At 36.9% G+C, this 17085-nt stretch overlaps 1 protein-coding gene across 1 annotated transcript; it reads right to left on the reverse strand.

Moving 5' to 3' along the window:
- Window positions 1-3853: 3853 nt before the first annotated feature.
- On the reverse strand, window positions 3854-4396 carry LOC142165870 (uncharacterized). Its single transcript, XM_075224251.1, has one exon. The coding sequence runs from the start codon at window positions 4394-4396 to the stop codon at window positions 3854-3856; it is 543 nt and encodes a 180-aa protein (XP_075080352.1).
- Window positions 4397-17085: the final 12689 nt, after the last annotated feature.

A 17085-nucleotide genomic window follows, 5' to 3' on the forward strand; every position in this document is an offset into this window, starting at 1 on the left:
TTATGCAAAACGGCCATAACATAAATGCCATAACATAAATGGCTATTTACTCAACAATAAAGAGGGAAAATAAAGAAGTAAAATTGAAGAGGGTAGATTAATTTTTTTCAGTTACGCAACTGAAAAATGGAAAACTGATTGGATTTAATATTAATATTTATTTTAATATTAATATCCTATTATTAAAACGAATACGACGACGACGACGCGAGGCTTGCCTTCTTCTCAACTCTTTAAGAGCTAAAAAAAGAGCAATTGCTTCTATACCCATAAAAAACTTATTCCTCTTGTAATATGGACCAATGTTCATTCATCAAGGGGGGAGACTTACAATTTTATTTTCCTCAATTTCCCATTCACCCTCTTTTAAGCATTTAATATACTTAAAACCCCAACAAGAATTATACGAAGCAGAAATCCAAAACATATGAACCTGGGTCCATTCATATTGGATGAATTTTGAATACCGAATCGTCTAAATTAAAAGAGACCGAAAAAATTCCAAAGTTTATGTCATATGCTTGTAAAACTTATCTACAACTTTCATGCATTATTTATACCCAGTTATATACAACTACAATATCATACAACTTAAACACAATTTTTATACAAATTTTATACAATATGTCTTTTGTATATTTTGTATCTGATTTATACATAGTAAAAACAAGTTTCATACAACTAATTATATATTATACAACTTATCTACAACTTTCACACGTTATTTCTACCCAGTTAAATACAACTACAATAACATACAACTTAAATATAAATTTTATACAAAAATTATACAATATGTCTTTTGTATATTTTGTATCTGATTTATACATAGTAAAAATAAATTTCATACAACTAATTATATATTATACAACTTATCTACAATTTTCATACATTATTTCTACTCAGTTATATACAACTACAATATCATACAACTTAAATATAATTTTTATACAATATTATTCAACTTTCATACAATAGTTAAATAATAAAAATAGATATAAACAATAGAATACAATTCTTCTATAATTTTAGTATAATTTCGTAAGTATAATGTATGTCATGTCTTCTTCCTCTTCGTAAATATAATACATATCATGTCTTCTTCTTCTTCTTCTTCTTCTAAAATTAAGCCAAAATCAAGTCTAATCTTCACCGAAACACACTCAAAATTGAGATATGAACTCCAAACCATATTTTTAATTGTTTGCAACAACACCCAATCCAAACAAATAATGATTTTTCAAAACCCAAATTCGAATTCAAAGCTTGAAAGCTTTTTAATAGCTATCAATGGTGGAATTGCTGCTCTCTTTTCCTTTGCTTAAATTACTGAAATTAGGGATTAAGAGACAGAGAGAGACGTAGAGAGAATTCCCAATTCTTTGCAACAACACCTAATTCAAACAAATAATTTTTTTTGGAAGAATTCTCTAAGAAAACACCCAAATCAAATGTAAGAATATCAGTTTCTTTGCCTTTTTAGGACTGTTCGTTGAAGTTATTTTCTTCTTCATTGAAAATCAAGCTAAGTACAGGCATTAATGGAGGTGATTTTTTGAAGAAGAGAGTAAAAAATTAGAATGCTTATGGAAGAAGAGAGGAAATAGGCGTTAATGGAGGGATTCTGAATTTTGTGAAGAGAAAATCGTGGGTGAGTGCAAGATACGTGGGGGAGGGAAGGGATGGGTGGGATGTGGAGAGAGAAACGTGGGGGAGTGGAAGATACGTTAAAGTGATTTTAGGACACTAATTATTATCATTAATTCCCTTAAAATGTACATAAATGGTAATTAGGTGTATAAAATGTAATTATAGTAAAATTTGAGTAGAGAGGGTAATATAGTTTCATATAGTGTATAGAAATGTAAAAATAAAAATAGCCGTATGATCCATAACCATAAGTACGGGTTAGGTGCATTTTGGTCTTAATATATGTCCGTGAACATAAAGTACACTTTTATTTTGTGAAAAGTAAATCCTTTTAGTACAAATCAAGACTGAACCCTAAAACTAGGGGTGTCAATGGATATTTAAAAATCGATTAAATCGATCGAACCGTATCGCATCAAACCGTTTTTATGTTTCTTTTAATAAATTGTAGGTTTTTATATAAATCTATAACCGTATGATAATTAGGGTAGGTATTTTATTTTATGAAAATAAACCAAAAAACCGAACCGTACCAAATAAATTTACATGAAAAATATATATTTAGATATTAAGTTTAAAAATAATAAAGCATTAAATTTTTTCTTAGGCCTTGAAATTATGAAAACGGTTATAAGTCAACAATTAATTAAACTCAAAATCCTAATTCCCAAACCTATTATATTACTATTGAAACTAAATTATTTCCTGTATATTCACTAGCAAGACACAAGGTATTCTAGTGATTATGAGTAGCAAACTACAATGTATTGAATATTTTTTCTTTCGTATGATTTAAATTTAAATTTTCGAATATTTAATCTTCTCTATACTTTATTCTTGAGTCCCACCTTACTTAATATTTTTTCACTTGTGTGATTTATATTTTCTTTATCTTTGCTTAGTTTCTTTTACGTTACTGTAGAATTGTTGATGGATCTATACTCTCGCCATCTTTCATGTTTTCTGAATTCATCACCCTTTAAATAACTTTGCTAAGTCCTAGAAAGTACGCGTGTTGTTGCATTCTGCTTCTACTAGTAAATTTTAAGTGACATTAAAAAAGATATCTAAAATTAACTGAACCATACCGATATCGAAAAGAAACCGACATAATTGGTACGGTTTCTAAAAGTTTAATTTTGATTATACATAAGAGAATAACCGAAAAATTAGTATGGTACAAATTTTATAAAATAATCGATCAAACTGAATCATTGACACCCCCACCAAAAACTAACAGAAATATAATTAAGGTAACAAAACTATAATTAAGGTTATTGGAGCGTTAAAAAAAAGTAAAAAAGGTTAATGAAGCGGCAGTAAAATCAGTGTAAACAAAACAAAAAGAGCCATTTTTCTTCTCAAATTAATATGAGAAGTTAAATTATAAAACAAAAAATGGTCATATTTCTTCCTCTTAGCTTTTGGCGTCAAATTAAGTCTTCTAAAGTCAAAGGCGTTGAATAGTCATTTTTTACCAACAATGTTGATTAAGAGGAATTATAACCAAATTGATCCCCTGCAAAGATGAGATTTGGAGGAATTATAACAAAATTGGCATTTGTTTGTTATAACATATGTATTTGTTTTTATCTACACTTATCATTGTCTAACATTAAAGGATATTATGGGGGATTCACCAAACATTTATTGACCAAACATTATGTTGGAAATAGATAGATTACTGTAATAAACTAGAATCGAAAGAAGAGAATTAAGGCTAAATCTCAGTAGTTTTATTGATTTGTGCTATTACAATCTACTCTCACTCAATTACTACATGGATTACAATGATTAGTAATAGAGTTTGAGGTGATCATCAATGGTGGAATCCTGTAAGAAGAAGAGGAAGTAAAATGAGAAGAGGATCAGGAAGAGAAAGAGAAAGAAGAAGAATCGAAGAGAAGGAGATGAGAAATACCATATTTCATAACTGCTAGTGCTCTCCTTCAGTTGTATACTTAACGGCCCAGCTGTAATTAACAACCCACTGTAACGGCCCAAACTACCCAACTCATCTAGGCCTTTTATTTGATAACACTACTTTTAATCTGAACCGTCTAAATAATATGAGTAATTCCATCTCCTGTTGCCACGTCATCTCTTCACTAATACACTTTAAATTCCCAATTTAGCAATAGGGTTTCCTATTTCAGCTGAGTTTCGACATAACAATACCCTCCCGTTTAGAACGACCTTGTCCTCAAGGTTGGAGTTGACTGATAAAGTCGGGAAATTGGCTCTTAATGTACCCCCAATCCTCCCACGTAGCTTCTTCTGGGCTCAAATTAGACCATTCTTCTAAAACCTTCATAGTAGCTGCATTACTGATCTTCACCACGCGTCTCCTTAAAATAGTCATAGGCTGCACCATCACACAACCATCATCGTCGCAAAGGGGAGGCTGATGCTGAGAATTGATGTCAGGACCAACCCTCTTCTTCAGCTGTGAAATGTGAAAGACAGGGTGGATCTGGGATCCCACTAGAAGTTCTAGCCGGTATGCCACTGCTCCTATCTTTTCAAGAATATTGTAAGGGCCATAATATTTAGCACTCAGCTTTAGATTCTTTCTAACTGCTACTGCTACTGATGCTTGCTTGTAGGGCTGTAGTTTTAGGTAGACCATATCACCTTCATTCAATACTCTTTCAGTTCTGTTCTTGTCTGCAAAAAATTTCATACGGGCTTGGGCCACTTGTAAATTCTCCTTAAGCTGTTGTAGAATGTGTTGCCTCTGAGCCATGCATGCACCCTCTTGAGTGTTTGTAGAATAAGGTAGGGGTCCCAATGGTACTTGAGAAGGGGGGAATCCCATATAGGGCTTCAAATGGTGTAGCCTTGAGGGCTGTGTGATGGTTGGTGTTGTACCACCATTCAACCATAGGAAGCCATCTCAACCAGAGCTTAGGATTAGCAAACACCATAGACCTCAAATAAGTTTCTAGGCACCTATGTAGTCTTTTAGTTTGGCCATCTGTCTGGGGATGGTAGGAAGTGGACATAGTAAGTTTGGTTCCCATAGACTTGAACAACTGTTGCCAAAACTGGCTAGTGAATACAAGGTTTCTGTCTATGACAATGGTTTTGGGCAAGCCATGTAGTGTGTGCACCTCTTTAAGAAACAAATTTGCAATGTCTTTAGCTGTGTAGGGATGTTTGAGGACTATAAAATGGCCATATTTAGTCAACCTGTCAACTACTAATAGAATAACATTCCTGTGAGTAGAGGAAGACGGGCCTTTTATAAAATCCATGGCAATGTCATGCCATGGTGCATCAGGGATATGTAAAGGTTGCAGTAGGCCAGGATAGTGCACATTCTTAGTTTTTATCTTCTGACAAACATCACACTCAGACACCTATTTGCATATATCACCTTTCATACTTGGCCAATAGAAGACCATACTAACTTATTGTAAGTGCCTTGCTGCCCAGAATGTCTACCTAAAGGGGACTGATGCAATTCCCTGAAAATCTTAGCCCTCAGTTCAACTCCTTTGCCTACAAAAATGTTCTGGTTATATCTGATAATGCCCTGATGTAGAGTATATCCTGGTTTGGAAGTTGGGTCAGTTATCAATTCAGTTAGCAATTGCAAGGCTGCAGGATCATGCTCATAGCTGTGAGCTATTTTCTGCATCCATGTGGGTTCAGCTACTGACAATACATTCAATGTTGGCTCCTCTTCTTCCTGCCTTCTTGACAAGGCATCAGCCACCCTATTCTCTGATCCTTTCTTGTACTGCACTTTATAGTCTAGCCCCAACAATTTGGTTAACCCTTTCTGTTGTTGTGCAGTAGTGACCCTTTGTTCCAACAGGTATTTCAAGCTGTGATGGTCTGTCCTAATTATAAAATGGGCCCCTTGAAGGTAGTACCTCCATTTATTCACTACTAATAGGACATCCATGAATTCTTTTTCATTAGTAGATAACCCCAGATGTCTAGGAGCCAAAGCTTTACAGAAGTAGGCCAAGGGTCTCCCATTCTGCATGAGTACTGCTCCAATGCCTTTAGAGCAGGCATCAGTTTCTACTATGAATTCCTTAGTAAAATCAGCTAATGCTAAGACTGGGGCTGTTGTCATAGCTTTTTAAGTGCTTGGATGGCCTTTTCAGCATCTGTAGTCCATTGAAAAGCATTCTTTTTCAGCAGGTCAGTCAATGGCCTGCTAATAATCCTATAGGATTTGACAAACCTTCTATAATACCCAGTCAGCCCCAAGAACCCTCTCAAGGCTTTTACTGATTTAGGGACTGGCCAACTTGCCATAGCTTTAATTTTGGAAGGGTCTGTAGACACATCTTCCCATGTGATAATGTGCCCAGGTATTCCACTTTTGGTTGACCAAAAGAACACTTAGATAGTTTGGCAAAAAGTTATTTTTTCTTAGTATTTCCAACACTTTTCTGAGATGCTCCACATGGTCATCTACTGATGCACTATACACTAGTATGTCATAAAAAAATACCAACATAAACTTCCTCAAATAGGCATTGAACACATGGTTCATTAGGGATTGAAAAGTAGCGAGTGCATTGGTCAGTCCAAAGGGTATGACCTTGAACTCATAGTGCCCTAAATGAGTTCTGAAGGCTGTCTTGTAAATATCTGCCTAACCCATTCTGATTTGGTGATATCCTGCTCTAAGATCAATCTTAGAATATATGCTAGATCCATTTATCTCATTCATCAAATCATCCACTAAAGGTATGAGGAATTTATCTTTAATGGTCATATTGTTTAGGGCTTTATAATCAATACAAAATCTCCAATGTCATCCTTCTTTTTAACCAACAGTACAGGAGAAGAAAATGGGGAGTTACTAGGTTGTATAATTCCATTATTGAGCATGTCATTTACTTATTTTTCAATCTCATTTTTCTGAAAAAAGTTATACCTATAAGGTCTTATACTCATTGGACTTGATTTTGCCTTCAGGGGAATGTAATGGTCATGGTTCCTTTGAGGAGAAAGAGTTGTGGGCTCAGCAAACACATCTAGAAATTGTATCAATAGCTTATCAATATTTGCAGACACCTCCTCTCCACTCTTCATCTCTATAGCTGTTACAGTAAAAAGGTGAGCCCAAATTGCTTGTCCTTTCTTCAAAAATCGTTTGACTCCTTTGCTTGACATTCCTTGTAACTCTCCTTGACTGTATATACCTTTCAATTCCACTCTCTTCCCCTTGTGAGTCACCTGTACTTTATATGCAATGAAGTCTAGTAGCACAAGATTATGAGCCTTCATCCAATCACCCCCAAGTATCATGTCATTTCCCCCAGTCTGATAAGTCTAACTGAGTCTTCAAACTCTACCCCTTGAATCCTCCATTTGAACTTATGGCAGATGTGTAGGCTCATTAGGTGATTACCATTAGCTACTGTCACTCTCATAGGAGCAGCCTCATTGATCACACACCCCATCTTTTTAGCAGTTTCTAAGTCTAAGAAACTATGAGTGCTTCCAGAATCCAAGAGGACGGTCATTTGATTCTTCTTGGATTCTCCATTTAGCTTAATAGTGTTTGGTACTTCAGTTCCTGATAAGGCATTTAAACTGATTGCCTCATCCACTATTTATTCCTTTGGGATCATCTCTACCATAACTTCCTCTCCCACATGTTCTTATTGCTGGACCATCACCTCTTGTTCTTCAGAACCAGTCATTGCATTAATCTGCTTCTGTTTGCATTAATGGCTTGGGAAGTACTTGTCTCCATATTTGTAACACAATCTATTTTTCTTCTATACTGCATTCCTCTGTTAGTGTTGTAATTCTGTGTACCTACTCCCATGTTAACTATGCCTAGATTCTGTGCTGAATTGATTAGAGGTTGTGGTAGTGGTCCCTTTTCCCTAAGTGGTCTTCCCTTTTCTATTCCAAGAGTCAATTACCTTCTCTTGGTGTCTAGCCTTTTCAACAGCTTGACTGAGTGTGTATGGATTCATCATCTTGACTGTGTGTCTGATGTCCTCTTTCAGTCATTCCACAAAGAATTCTAGGAAGAACCCTTCAGGAATGGTGGGGTTCCTAATGAGAACCCAAAGCTTTCAAATCCTCAAACCTCTCCAAGTAGTCATTGACTGACCCTTTTTGTTCAATATTTTTGAATTCTCCAATAATATTGAATTTAATATTATCTGCATCTTGAAATCTTTTACAAAGTTCTTCACAGAATTCTTGCCAAGTAATATTTCCTTTGCTTAATTGATAGGAAAAATACCAGGATTCAGCTCTCCCATTGAGATGAAGAACAACCTCCTCCAACTTCTACTCTGCAACTGTGATGTGATTGAAGTGGAAATATCTCTCACACCTCCTCAACCAAGAACAAGGATCCGATCCTGCTGCTCCATCAAAATAAGGAAACTCCACTCTAGAACTGGAGTTGGAATGATGGTTGTGATAAGGTCTCTCCATTGCCATGGAATGGGTATACTGGTCCATTCGAGTTCTGTTTCCTTGTCCATCAGGAGGTTGAGCATCTGTTGGGACACTACCCAATATGCCTACTTGATTTGGAAGCAACTTCTCCATCAATAACCCCATCTGCTGTGCCAACCTATCCATCTTAGCATCCATGGACTCTGCCATCTTCCCTGCTTCTGCTATGTGGTTTTGCAGCTGGGTCTCCAATTTCTTTATGTTTTCTTCCATAGTTTTGGATCTAGTTTCTGTAACTATCATAATTGTTGGGCCAAGAATGAGCTCTGATACCAAATGTAATGAACTAGAATTGAAAAGAAGAGAATTAAGGTTAAATCTCAGTAGTTTTATTGATTTTTGCTATTACAATCTACTCTCACTCAATTACTACAAGGATTACAATGATTAGTAATAGAGCTTGAGCTGATCATCAATGGTGGAATCCTGTAAGAAGAAGAGAAAGTTAAATGAGAAGAAGATCAGAAAGAGAAAGAGAAAGAAGAAGAATCGAAGAGAAGGAAATGAGAAATACCAGATTTCATAACTACCAATGCTCTCTTTCAGCTGTCTATTTAACAACCCAGCTGTAATTAACAACCCACTGTAACAACCCAAACTACCCAACTCATCTGGGCCTTTTATTTGGTAACACTACTTTTAATCTAAACCGTCTAAACTAATATGAGTAATTCCATCTCCTGCTGCTACATCATCTCTTTACTAATACACTTCAAATTCCCAATTTAGAAATAGGGTTTCCCATTTCAGCTGAGTTCCGATATAACAATTACTTTGACAATATTAAAGCAACTTATGATTCAAGAGCATAAGATTTTGGGTAATGCAGACGTTCCTTCGAATCTCTCCATGTTTTCATCGACTCCTCCGATTCAATTATTTGACACTGAGGCAATGGATTCCACCTAATTTTGGTTGCATATTAGGTCGTCGGATTTTAAAATTAGGTCTTTCTTTTGAGGTTGAATATATTTTGGGCCGTCGTTTAAATTTTGACCCACTAAAAGAAGTTTTGAAAAATAGCCTATTGTTTACCCATAAAATGGTACGGTTGAATTTATAGTATGGTTTATAGACAAGCGAATCGATTTGATCTTAAAATGATAAATAAATTAAATAAAATATAGGACTTATTGTTGAAATCGAGATTGAATAGCAGATAGCTTGGTTCCGAGAACAAGACTTATGAAGGCAACAATAGGAATATTGTTAGACAGAAAATAAAGTATTATTTAGCTTGGAATAATATGTAGCATAAGTATGTCAGAATTTTCGTGTCTTACAATGGTTGTTGAAGTTACTATTTATAGCTATACCTAGGGAGCAAGTTCCTAGGATCAAGTCTCTCTTAAATGACAATAATAAGGCCCGTTGATGAATATGTAACGACAAGTCATGAATGCCAAAATTTTCTATAACAGATGTGTAATTAATACTGAGGAATATTCTTCATTGAATGTCATATGGTGGCAAGTATTTATTTGCTCTCGTTGATAATGTTCCCTTCGGGATCTACCCAATGCAACCGAAGTTTTTGTCCTCAGTCTTGGTTTCCACTCTCTTCATCCTCCGTCTGTCCCTGGTTTCACGTGTCACTCTATCATTCAAGTATTTAATGTGAACTGATTTTCCCTATATAGATTGTTCCCTTGCTTTCTAGTGGCGCATCTTTGTATCACTGGGAAGTTGATGAAGATTCCTTTCTTGGCGGATTTTTTTTAACCTTTTTGAAATTTTTTTGACGCTTGACAAGATGCACATCTCTTCAAATTTAATACCCCGAACACGTGTTACTCCATGATTTAGTAATATTTTTGCCGGTTCTCGAGGTAATCATGGCCACGATTTTAGCTACCAATTCCTTTACTTATATGCCTCATTCTTCTTCTTTTACACTTAACAGTTTTACAAACTCTCTCAACTTCTTTGCATTCATCTCTTTTATGCTTTCATCCTTCTTTAATCTTCTTCAAAGAACTCTTATCACCTTTTAATGATCATGGGTTTTTCACTAACTCTTCTAATAACTCCGGTTTTCTTTTCAGTGGGGGTTCGAAGGAGAGCAAAGACAACAAAATTGACGTTGATGTTGGTCCTATATGGTGAGCACCATCATCCCCATAACGTCTCAACACAACCAAGGACTTCTAAGAGAAGTTCCCTGCTTCAAATTCCCGCACTTGGGCTATTGGCAAATACCCATCTTCTATTCGCCCTTCCAATATTCCTGCTATGAAGGAGGACCGAGATTTCCACAACAACATTATTGGTCCCAATCTGGTGGAGCGAGTAACCTTCACTAAGAAGGGATTCATGTACATTTACACGTACCCATTCACTTCGGGTGCATTTTATTTGAGCAAGGGACTTGACCCTGTGCCATTGGTATTAGGTTTGTTTGGCACATATGGGCCCTTCCGTATGGACAACGGTGGTCTGTTTGTGGCAGGTGTTCTAGGAAACGAAGGAGGAGCTCACCTTGGCTCGTATGATGAATCTCTACTCCCCCAAGATTTTCCATGGGGGAATAATAAATTTCAGCAACGTGGCCACCACGCTTTGCTCACCAGCATGGATGACGACAATGACTGTGGGTGGATGGAGTGATTTGTTGTTATTGCCACCATTGATATCATAACGACCACAACTCCGTCCTTCCCTGAGTCCTGTACTCGTACATGTAAGTTCAAAGTCTATATCGTTTTTCTTTAAAAAAGGTTATTTCATGTCATTGTTGATCCTTCTCCTTGCATTATTTCAGCAATTCGGTGGACACCACCAAGGGTTGAAGGCCTGGACCAGTGGATTTAGAAGATTCTGGACATCACCATACCTGAGACCCGCCGGTGGAAAGAGTTGGGCCCCAAATACGGATGGAAGGCAAAGAATCATGGTAAGCTGACTCATAAAACTGATTCTGCCTTCATTTCATCTTTGTACATAAGAAAACTGATTAACCTTACCTTTTGTTGGATTCAGGTCTCCCGCAGGGCTCTGTTACCATACCCGATAAGGACATTTTGGTTGATTCCGTAGAGGCTACAAGGTTGTTGAAGGAGGCTCTCACCCGAACATGTGCTATCAGATCTACTTCCGGTGCAAGCGCTTCCTCTCGGAGTCCCCGTTCGGAGAACAAGCAACCAAAAAAGCGGCATTCTTCCCAGTCAAGGACAAGAATAAAAAGGTGAAGAAATACGCACCCAAGCCAATCACAACCACTGTGGTTATTGATGATGATGTGAAACCAGTGATGAAAGGGCTTCCCTACAAATGAGACAACGACCTTCATCAGCTCAATAGAACGCTCAATCTGAAGAGCTATAACCCCAACCAAGGACGATGCCCAAGCGCTCTAGGGAGGATTTGATTTGGTGGAGAATGCCAATTCTCCCTTTCCGGTCCCAGTTGCTGCTCCTGGTACTATGAGGCCGAGTACCGGGCCTCTTCCGTCTTCGGTTGGTAAGCAACCAACAACCAACACTGTTTCTATCGCAGCTGCTTCTCAACCCATAACACCATCAACTTCATCTCCTTCCATGCTATCCATACCTTCTTCGCCAGCAACTGCTACATAACTCCCACCAACCGCAGACGTCCAAGAGGAGGACGTCCCTCCTCCACAGTCCTCAGACCATGGGAATTTAGGGCACTACTACTCACCCCCTTCTACAGATCCGTAGAGGAGGAGGAGTGTCTCCCTCTCAGTATCTACCAAGTTCCATCTACTGTTTTGGCCGGTGGAACTCACCAATTATCTGAAGCCGTTGGATTTAGAAAAGGATAAGAAGAAAATATACTTCTTTCGGGAGAGTGTTTGTTAAATAACGCCATGCACAATGCGACAACGGTAACGTACTTGTTCTCTTCACTACTTATTTATTTTTGTCTTTCTATAACAAGGTTTCTAAGTTGGGTTTTTGCTTCGCATGCCGACTTATTTGCTTCTGAGGGCCTTCAAAAATTAATCCTCGATAAAGAAGGACTCAAGTGCGAGCAGGATCAGTTATCGTCTGAGAAGAACCAAATCGATGTTCGCCTCCTGGTGCTGGAAGCAAAAGCTGCTAAGGTGAGTGAATTAGAGGCTCGGTTGTTACAGACTGAGCAGGAAGTGATGGACCTCAGCCAAGAAGCCTCTAAGCTAAGTGTACAGTTTCAATAAGCTAAGGCTAAATGGTTTGAGGTCCAAGATGATGTGCTTGCTGCTTCCGAGCACAAATCTGCCTCCATTGAGAGAATGAATAACTTGGAAGAAGCCTCGAACTCCAAAGCTGAAGAGGTTGCTGCTGTCGAGGAGAAGCGTTCCCAGATGGAGGATAGGTATAAGAGGATCATAGAACATAATAAGGTTCATATAACCATTATTCGTCTTCTTGATCTTAGCCTTAGTGCCACGAGATCTAAGCGGGATGGCCTTCTGAGCGAGGTTGATTAGCTTAAATTAGAACCTCAGCACCGAGTGGATTCCCTCATCATTGAAAAAATGGAAAAGGGTCAAAAATACCCCTTTACTATTGGAAATTGTTTAAAGTTACTCTCCGTTATACTAATCGAGCAAAAAAGCTCCTACCGTCTTACTATTAAACAAATATATTCCCAAGTTAACGAAGGTGCCACATGGTAGCCATTTAAGCCACTAGGTCCATTCAGGTTTATTTTTACAGTAACCCGACCCGATACCAAGTATCCACACTAGAAATTAAACCCTTATTCAACATCCCCGACGACCCCTCCCCTAAGTTCTAAGTCTTCAATCAGGACAAACATAACCATACCTTTAGATATTTTAGCTGCATAGGCTTCATAAATCCTACTACCAAAGAAGTGTGTAATATCTTCCAATCAACCTCCATAAACAATTGATCTTGGATTCTTTGGCATTACCCTTTCAAATAATTCAGTGCTACTGTCACTCCCATTATTTTTACTCTAAATTGATCTCAAAGCTAACCTCTTCTTGTTAAGATGTTGCCCGAATTCTAATTGTTGCTCAAGCTTACACTATTCATTCCTCGTAATGTTACTTCAATTTTTTTTTTCAAAAATTAAATTCTCTTACTGAATTTCTGTTGATTTCTTCTTCTTCTTCTTATTGTTATATGGTTTATTTTCGGAATTTTGGATAAATAGTGAGAAAGAAATCCACCTTCTTCATCCATTACCACTCTAAAAAGTTGCCAACAATAACTAGATCTAAGTGATAAGAAATATAAACAGGTTGTATTTTTTACTCTTATGGAGATTTAACCTTTCTTTTCTTGTGTTTATCAATGTGGATGTGTAGATAGAGATTGACCTTCATTTCTTGAGTTCTTCAAAGTGCATTTACAGATAAAAGGCTCCAACGAAGGGGATGAAGTAAGGACCAAAAAGTTAGATTCAGACTTTAAAGTGGTTGAACAAGGGTTTATTATTTAGGGTGGGTATCGGGTTTTGGGTCAAGTCAGTATAAAAATAAACTCGGATGGATCAAATAGCTTAAATGATTGCCACGTGGCCTCTTCGTTAACTTGGGGGTATATTTGTCCAATAGTATGACAATAAGGGTATTTTTGCTCGATTAGTATAATAGAGGGTAATTTTAAATGATTTTCGATAGTAGAGGAATATTTTTTACCATTCTCTATTAAAAAACACATTACATGTATAATATAGGAGAAAAACCTTGAAAGAGTTCAAAGCGGGCATCATTGATATTGATGATGAGATCGCCAAGGCCCGATAGCTGGAGTTAACTGCTCGAGGATGCCTCCCGGATTATCTTGATGTAACTGACTCATTTGGTTCCGGGTTTGAATTCTTAGGAACCGAGGAGGAACTTGAGGATAATAACGATGAAGTCCAAGATCCTAAGCCGGTGGCAGATCCGGCTACTTCTCCCAAGGGCACTGATACTTCTCTTCCCCCGAGTTCTGGTTGGAGACGTAGTTTAGTTTTTGCTTTCTTTTCCTTTGTTGCTTTTTGTATTTTTGTACTTGTGCTGCTTGTCACATTTAATAAATAAAAATGATTTTCTGTTTAAGCATTGCGCAAAATTTATTCCTTTTGCGTCAGATTAGATAATGCTTTAGGTGCATTTTTCCTCGATAGCATTTGGGTTTTGGGCATAAACTTTTCCGGAACCAACCTTTTACTGTGAGGGTTTTATCATAGAGGGCTCTCTTATATTTACAATACTCTTGAAGAGGACGTCTCTTGTTCATTTCGGCACTAGCATTTGAAGTACTTGATTAACTTTTAAATGATAAAATCAATTCATCGTTTGAGTAAGAAATAAGATAAAAATAAAAGGATTTTATTTTATTCCTTATATTTTCAAAAAGAACATAAGCATTCATTTATCTGAAAGAAAAGAAATTGTCATTACATGTGGCTAATTTGTACAACTTGTTTCTACGGGGCTGACTGTGTAGTCCCCGGTCTCGATAATGTAAATTTGTTCCCGGATCTCATAGTCCTAATTTTTGTGGAAATCAAGTTGCTGTATTCTCATATTATTCCCCAGTATTCGAATGCGAAGAATGCGAATTGGAACACTGAAAGTCTTGCTCCTTTGAGGGTTCTACTAGTGAATGGTTAGATAATCTTTAGTTCGATAAAAAGCTTCATTTCACGTTAGGAACTTTACTATCGAGCCAAAGATTATCTATCTACCCCGTAGTGGCTTATAGGGAAAACACTTGTAAATTATTAAATAGCCTTTGTTCCGGTGGCAAGTTTTGCTTCCTATCACTAAAGGTCTAATTTCCCATTAGTATGCTTTCCGTTGCTGCCTCCTTATCAACCTTGCCAGAAAACCCGATTAGGACAAAAACTGGGCGAAGGAAAAAAGAGTGTAGCACTTACTTTCAGTACAAGTGGTTCTCATCAGCAATAATACCTTTTGAGGTGGGTCACATTCCAATTACCTGGCAATTTGACTTCATCTTGGTTTTCTAGTTCATAGGATCCTTTCCCAGTGAAAACGAAAACTCGGTAGGGACCTTCCCATGTCGGACCCAGCTTCCCTATGTTGAGCTCCTAGGTGTTTTGAGTCACTTTTCTTAAAACCAAGTCCCCCACTTTGAAATAACGGAGATTGGCCTTTTGATTATAGTACCTTTCCATTCTTTGTTTCTGGGCCACCATCCTTATGCGCGCCAAGTCCCTGCATTCGTCGAGCAACTCCAATTTGAGTAGCAATGCTCGTTGTTGTATCGCAAGGTCGATTCTCCTACTTCCATTGATATCAGAACTTCTACTACATATACAAAATAGAAAGGTGTCTCTCATGTACTTGAATTAGTCATCGTCTGGTATACCCACAACACTCCCGGTAACTCTTCGGGCCACTTGCCTTTGGCTGCTTCCAATCTCTTTTTGAGGTTTTAAATAATCACCTTATTGGTTGATTCCGCCTGCCCATTTGCACTCGGATGTTATGAGAAGATGTGATTCTTTTAATCTTCAAGTCTTCAAGGAATTTTGTGACCTTTGAGCCTATGAAATGTGGTCCGTTGTCGTAGGCAATCTCTTTCGGTATTCCAGACGGGCAGATTATTTTTTCCCATAGGCAATCATCCGCTTCGCGCTCGTTGATTTTCTAGTAAGGACCTGCTTCAACCCACTTAGTGAAGTAATCAGTTAAAATTAAAAAAAAAAAACCTTACCTTTTGGGAGCCGGTGGCAGCGGTCCGACTATATCCATCCCTTGAGTGTCTTGTTCTATCGAGGGCCAGTAGTATCCTGCCCTAACTAATTTTAACACCAACGAAATTGCACCTGAATGATTTCCACAAATTCATTCATGAACCTCTCTTATGACGTAATTAGCCTCGGAGGCTTCTAAGCATCGGTCCAACGGGCCTTGGAACGACCTTCTGTATAACTGTCCTCCCTAGAAGCTATAACGAGCTGCTTTGGTGCGTGGTGCTGGGATGCCTTCAGGTTTTCGGGCCACTTGCCGTGCTCAAGGTAGTCGATGATCTCATTCCTCCAGTTCCATACCAGGTTGGTTGTATTTATTTCATAATAACCGTCCACATCCAGTATCGAGTGCATGAGCTGTACGACCATACCAGAATATGATCCCTTCATTTCCGTGGACGAGCCCAAATTGGCCAATGCATCTACTTCTGCATTTTCTTCTCTCGAGATGTGGGTGATTGACCATTCCCTGAACCGTGCGAGCAGAGTTTGGACTTTAACCACATATTGTTGGAGTCCATTTCTTAGAAGGTCACTCAACTATTCCAAATTATCTACTAAAGTCAGTTTTCTTTCGTTTGTAACACTTAACTATGCAGAAGGTCACTCTACTAGATTTTCCAAACTTTGGATTACCAAATACCTATTCTATCCTCTACATTATCAACTTTTATCTTTTTTTTTTACTTTTTAAATATTATCATTTTTCTCCTTTTAATCTACATTGTGGACTTACCTATAGAATAAATATATTTTATTTATATAATAAAAAATTATAACTTAGTTTCCAACTTATACAATGTCGGAATAATAATATAATTGAGTGTAATTTTCAAGAATATATAATGTATATTATAAAAAAATCTTTATTTAAATAATTATTTTTATATTACGTGCATGGAATATATATTTTGCTATCTTTATTTTCTTTTATTCTCAATTGTGTAAATAAATTTTTGATTTTTTTAGTTAATATGAAAATTATTATTATGAACAAATTATTCTAATTAATATTTTTTACTATGCTCAATATTTTATTATTCTAGCATTATATATGCTTAACTACTTTTTATTTTTTAATTTATAAGTAAAATTTATTTATTTTATAGGTAAGTCCATAATATAAATTGAAAAAAAATCATAATATTAAAAAGTAAAAATAAAATAAAAAGAAGACAAATGTTTATAATTTAGAGGGTAAAATAGGTATTTGGCAATCCAAAATCTGGAAAATCTAGTTGAGTGACTTTCTGAGTGCTATAGGCTTAGTCAAGTGACTTTGTTGTTACAAACAAAAGA

The sequence above is a fragment of the Nicotiana tabacum genome, chromosome 11, assembly GCF_000715075.1.
Source record: "Nicotiana tabacum cultivar K326 chromosome 11, ASM71507v2, whole genome shotgun sequence".
Taxonomy (NCBI): domain Eukaryota; kingdom Viridiplantae; phylum Streptophyta; class Magnoliopsida; order Solanales; family Solanaceae; genus Nicotiana; species Nicotiana tabacum.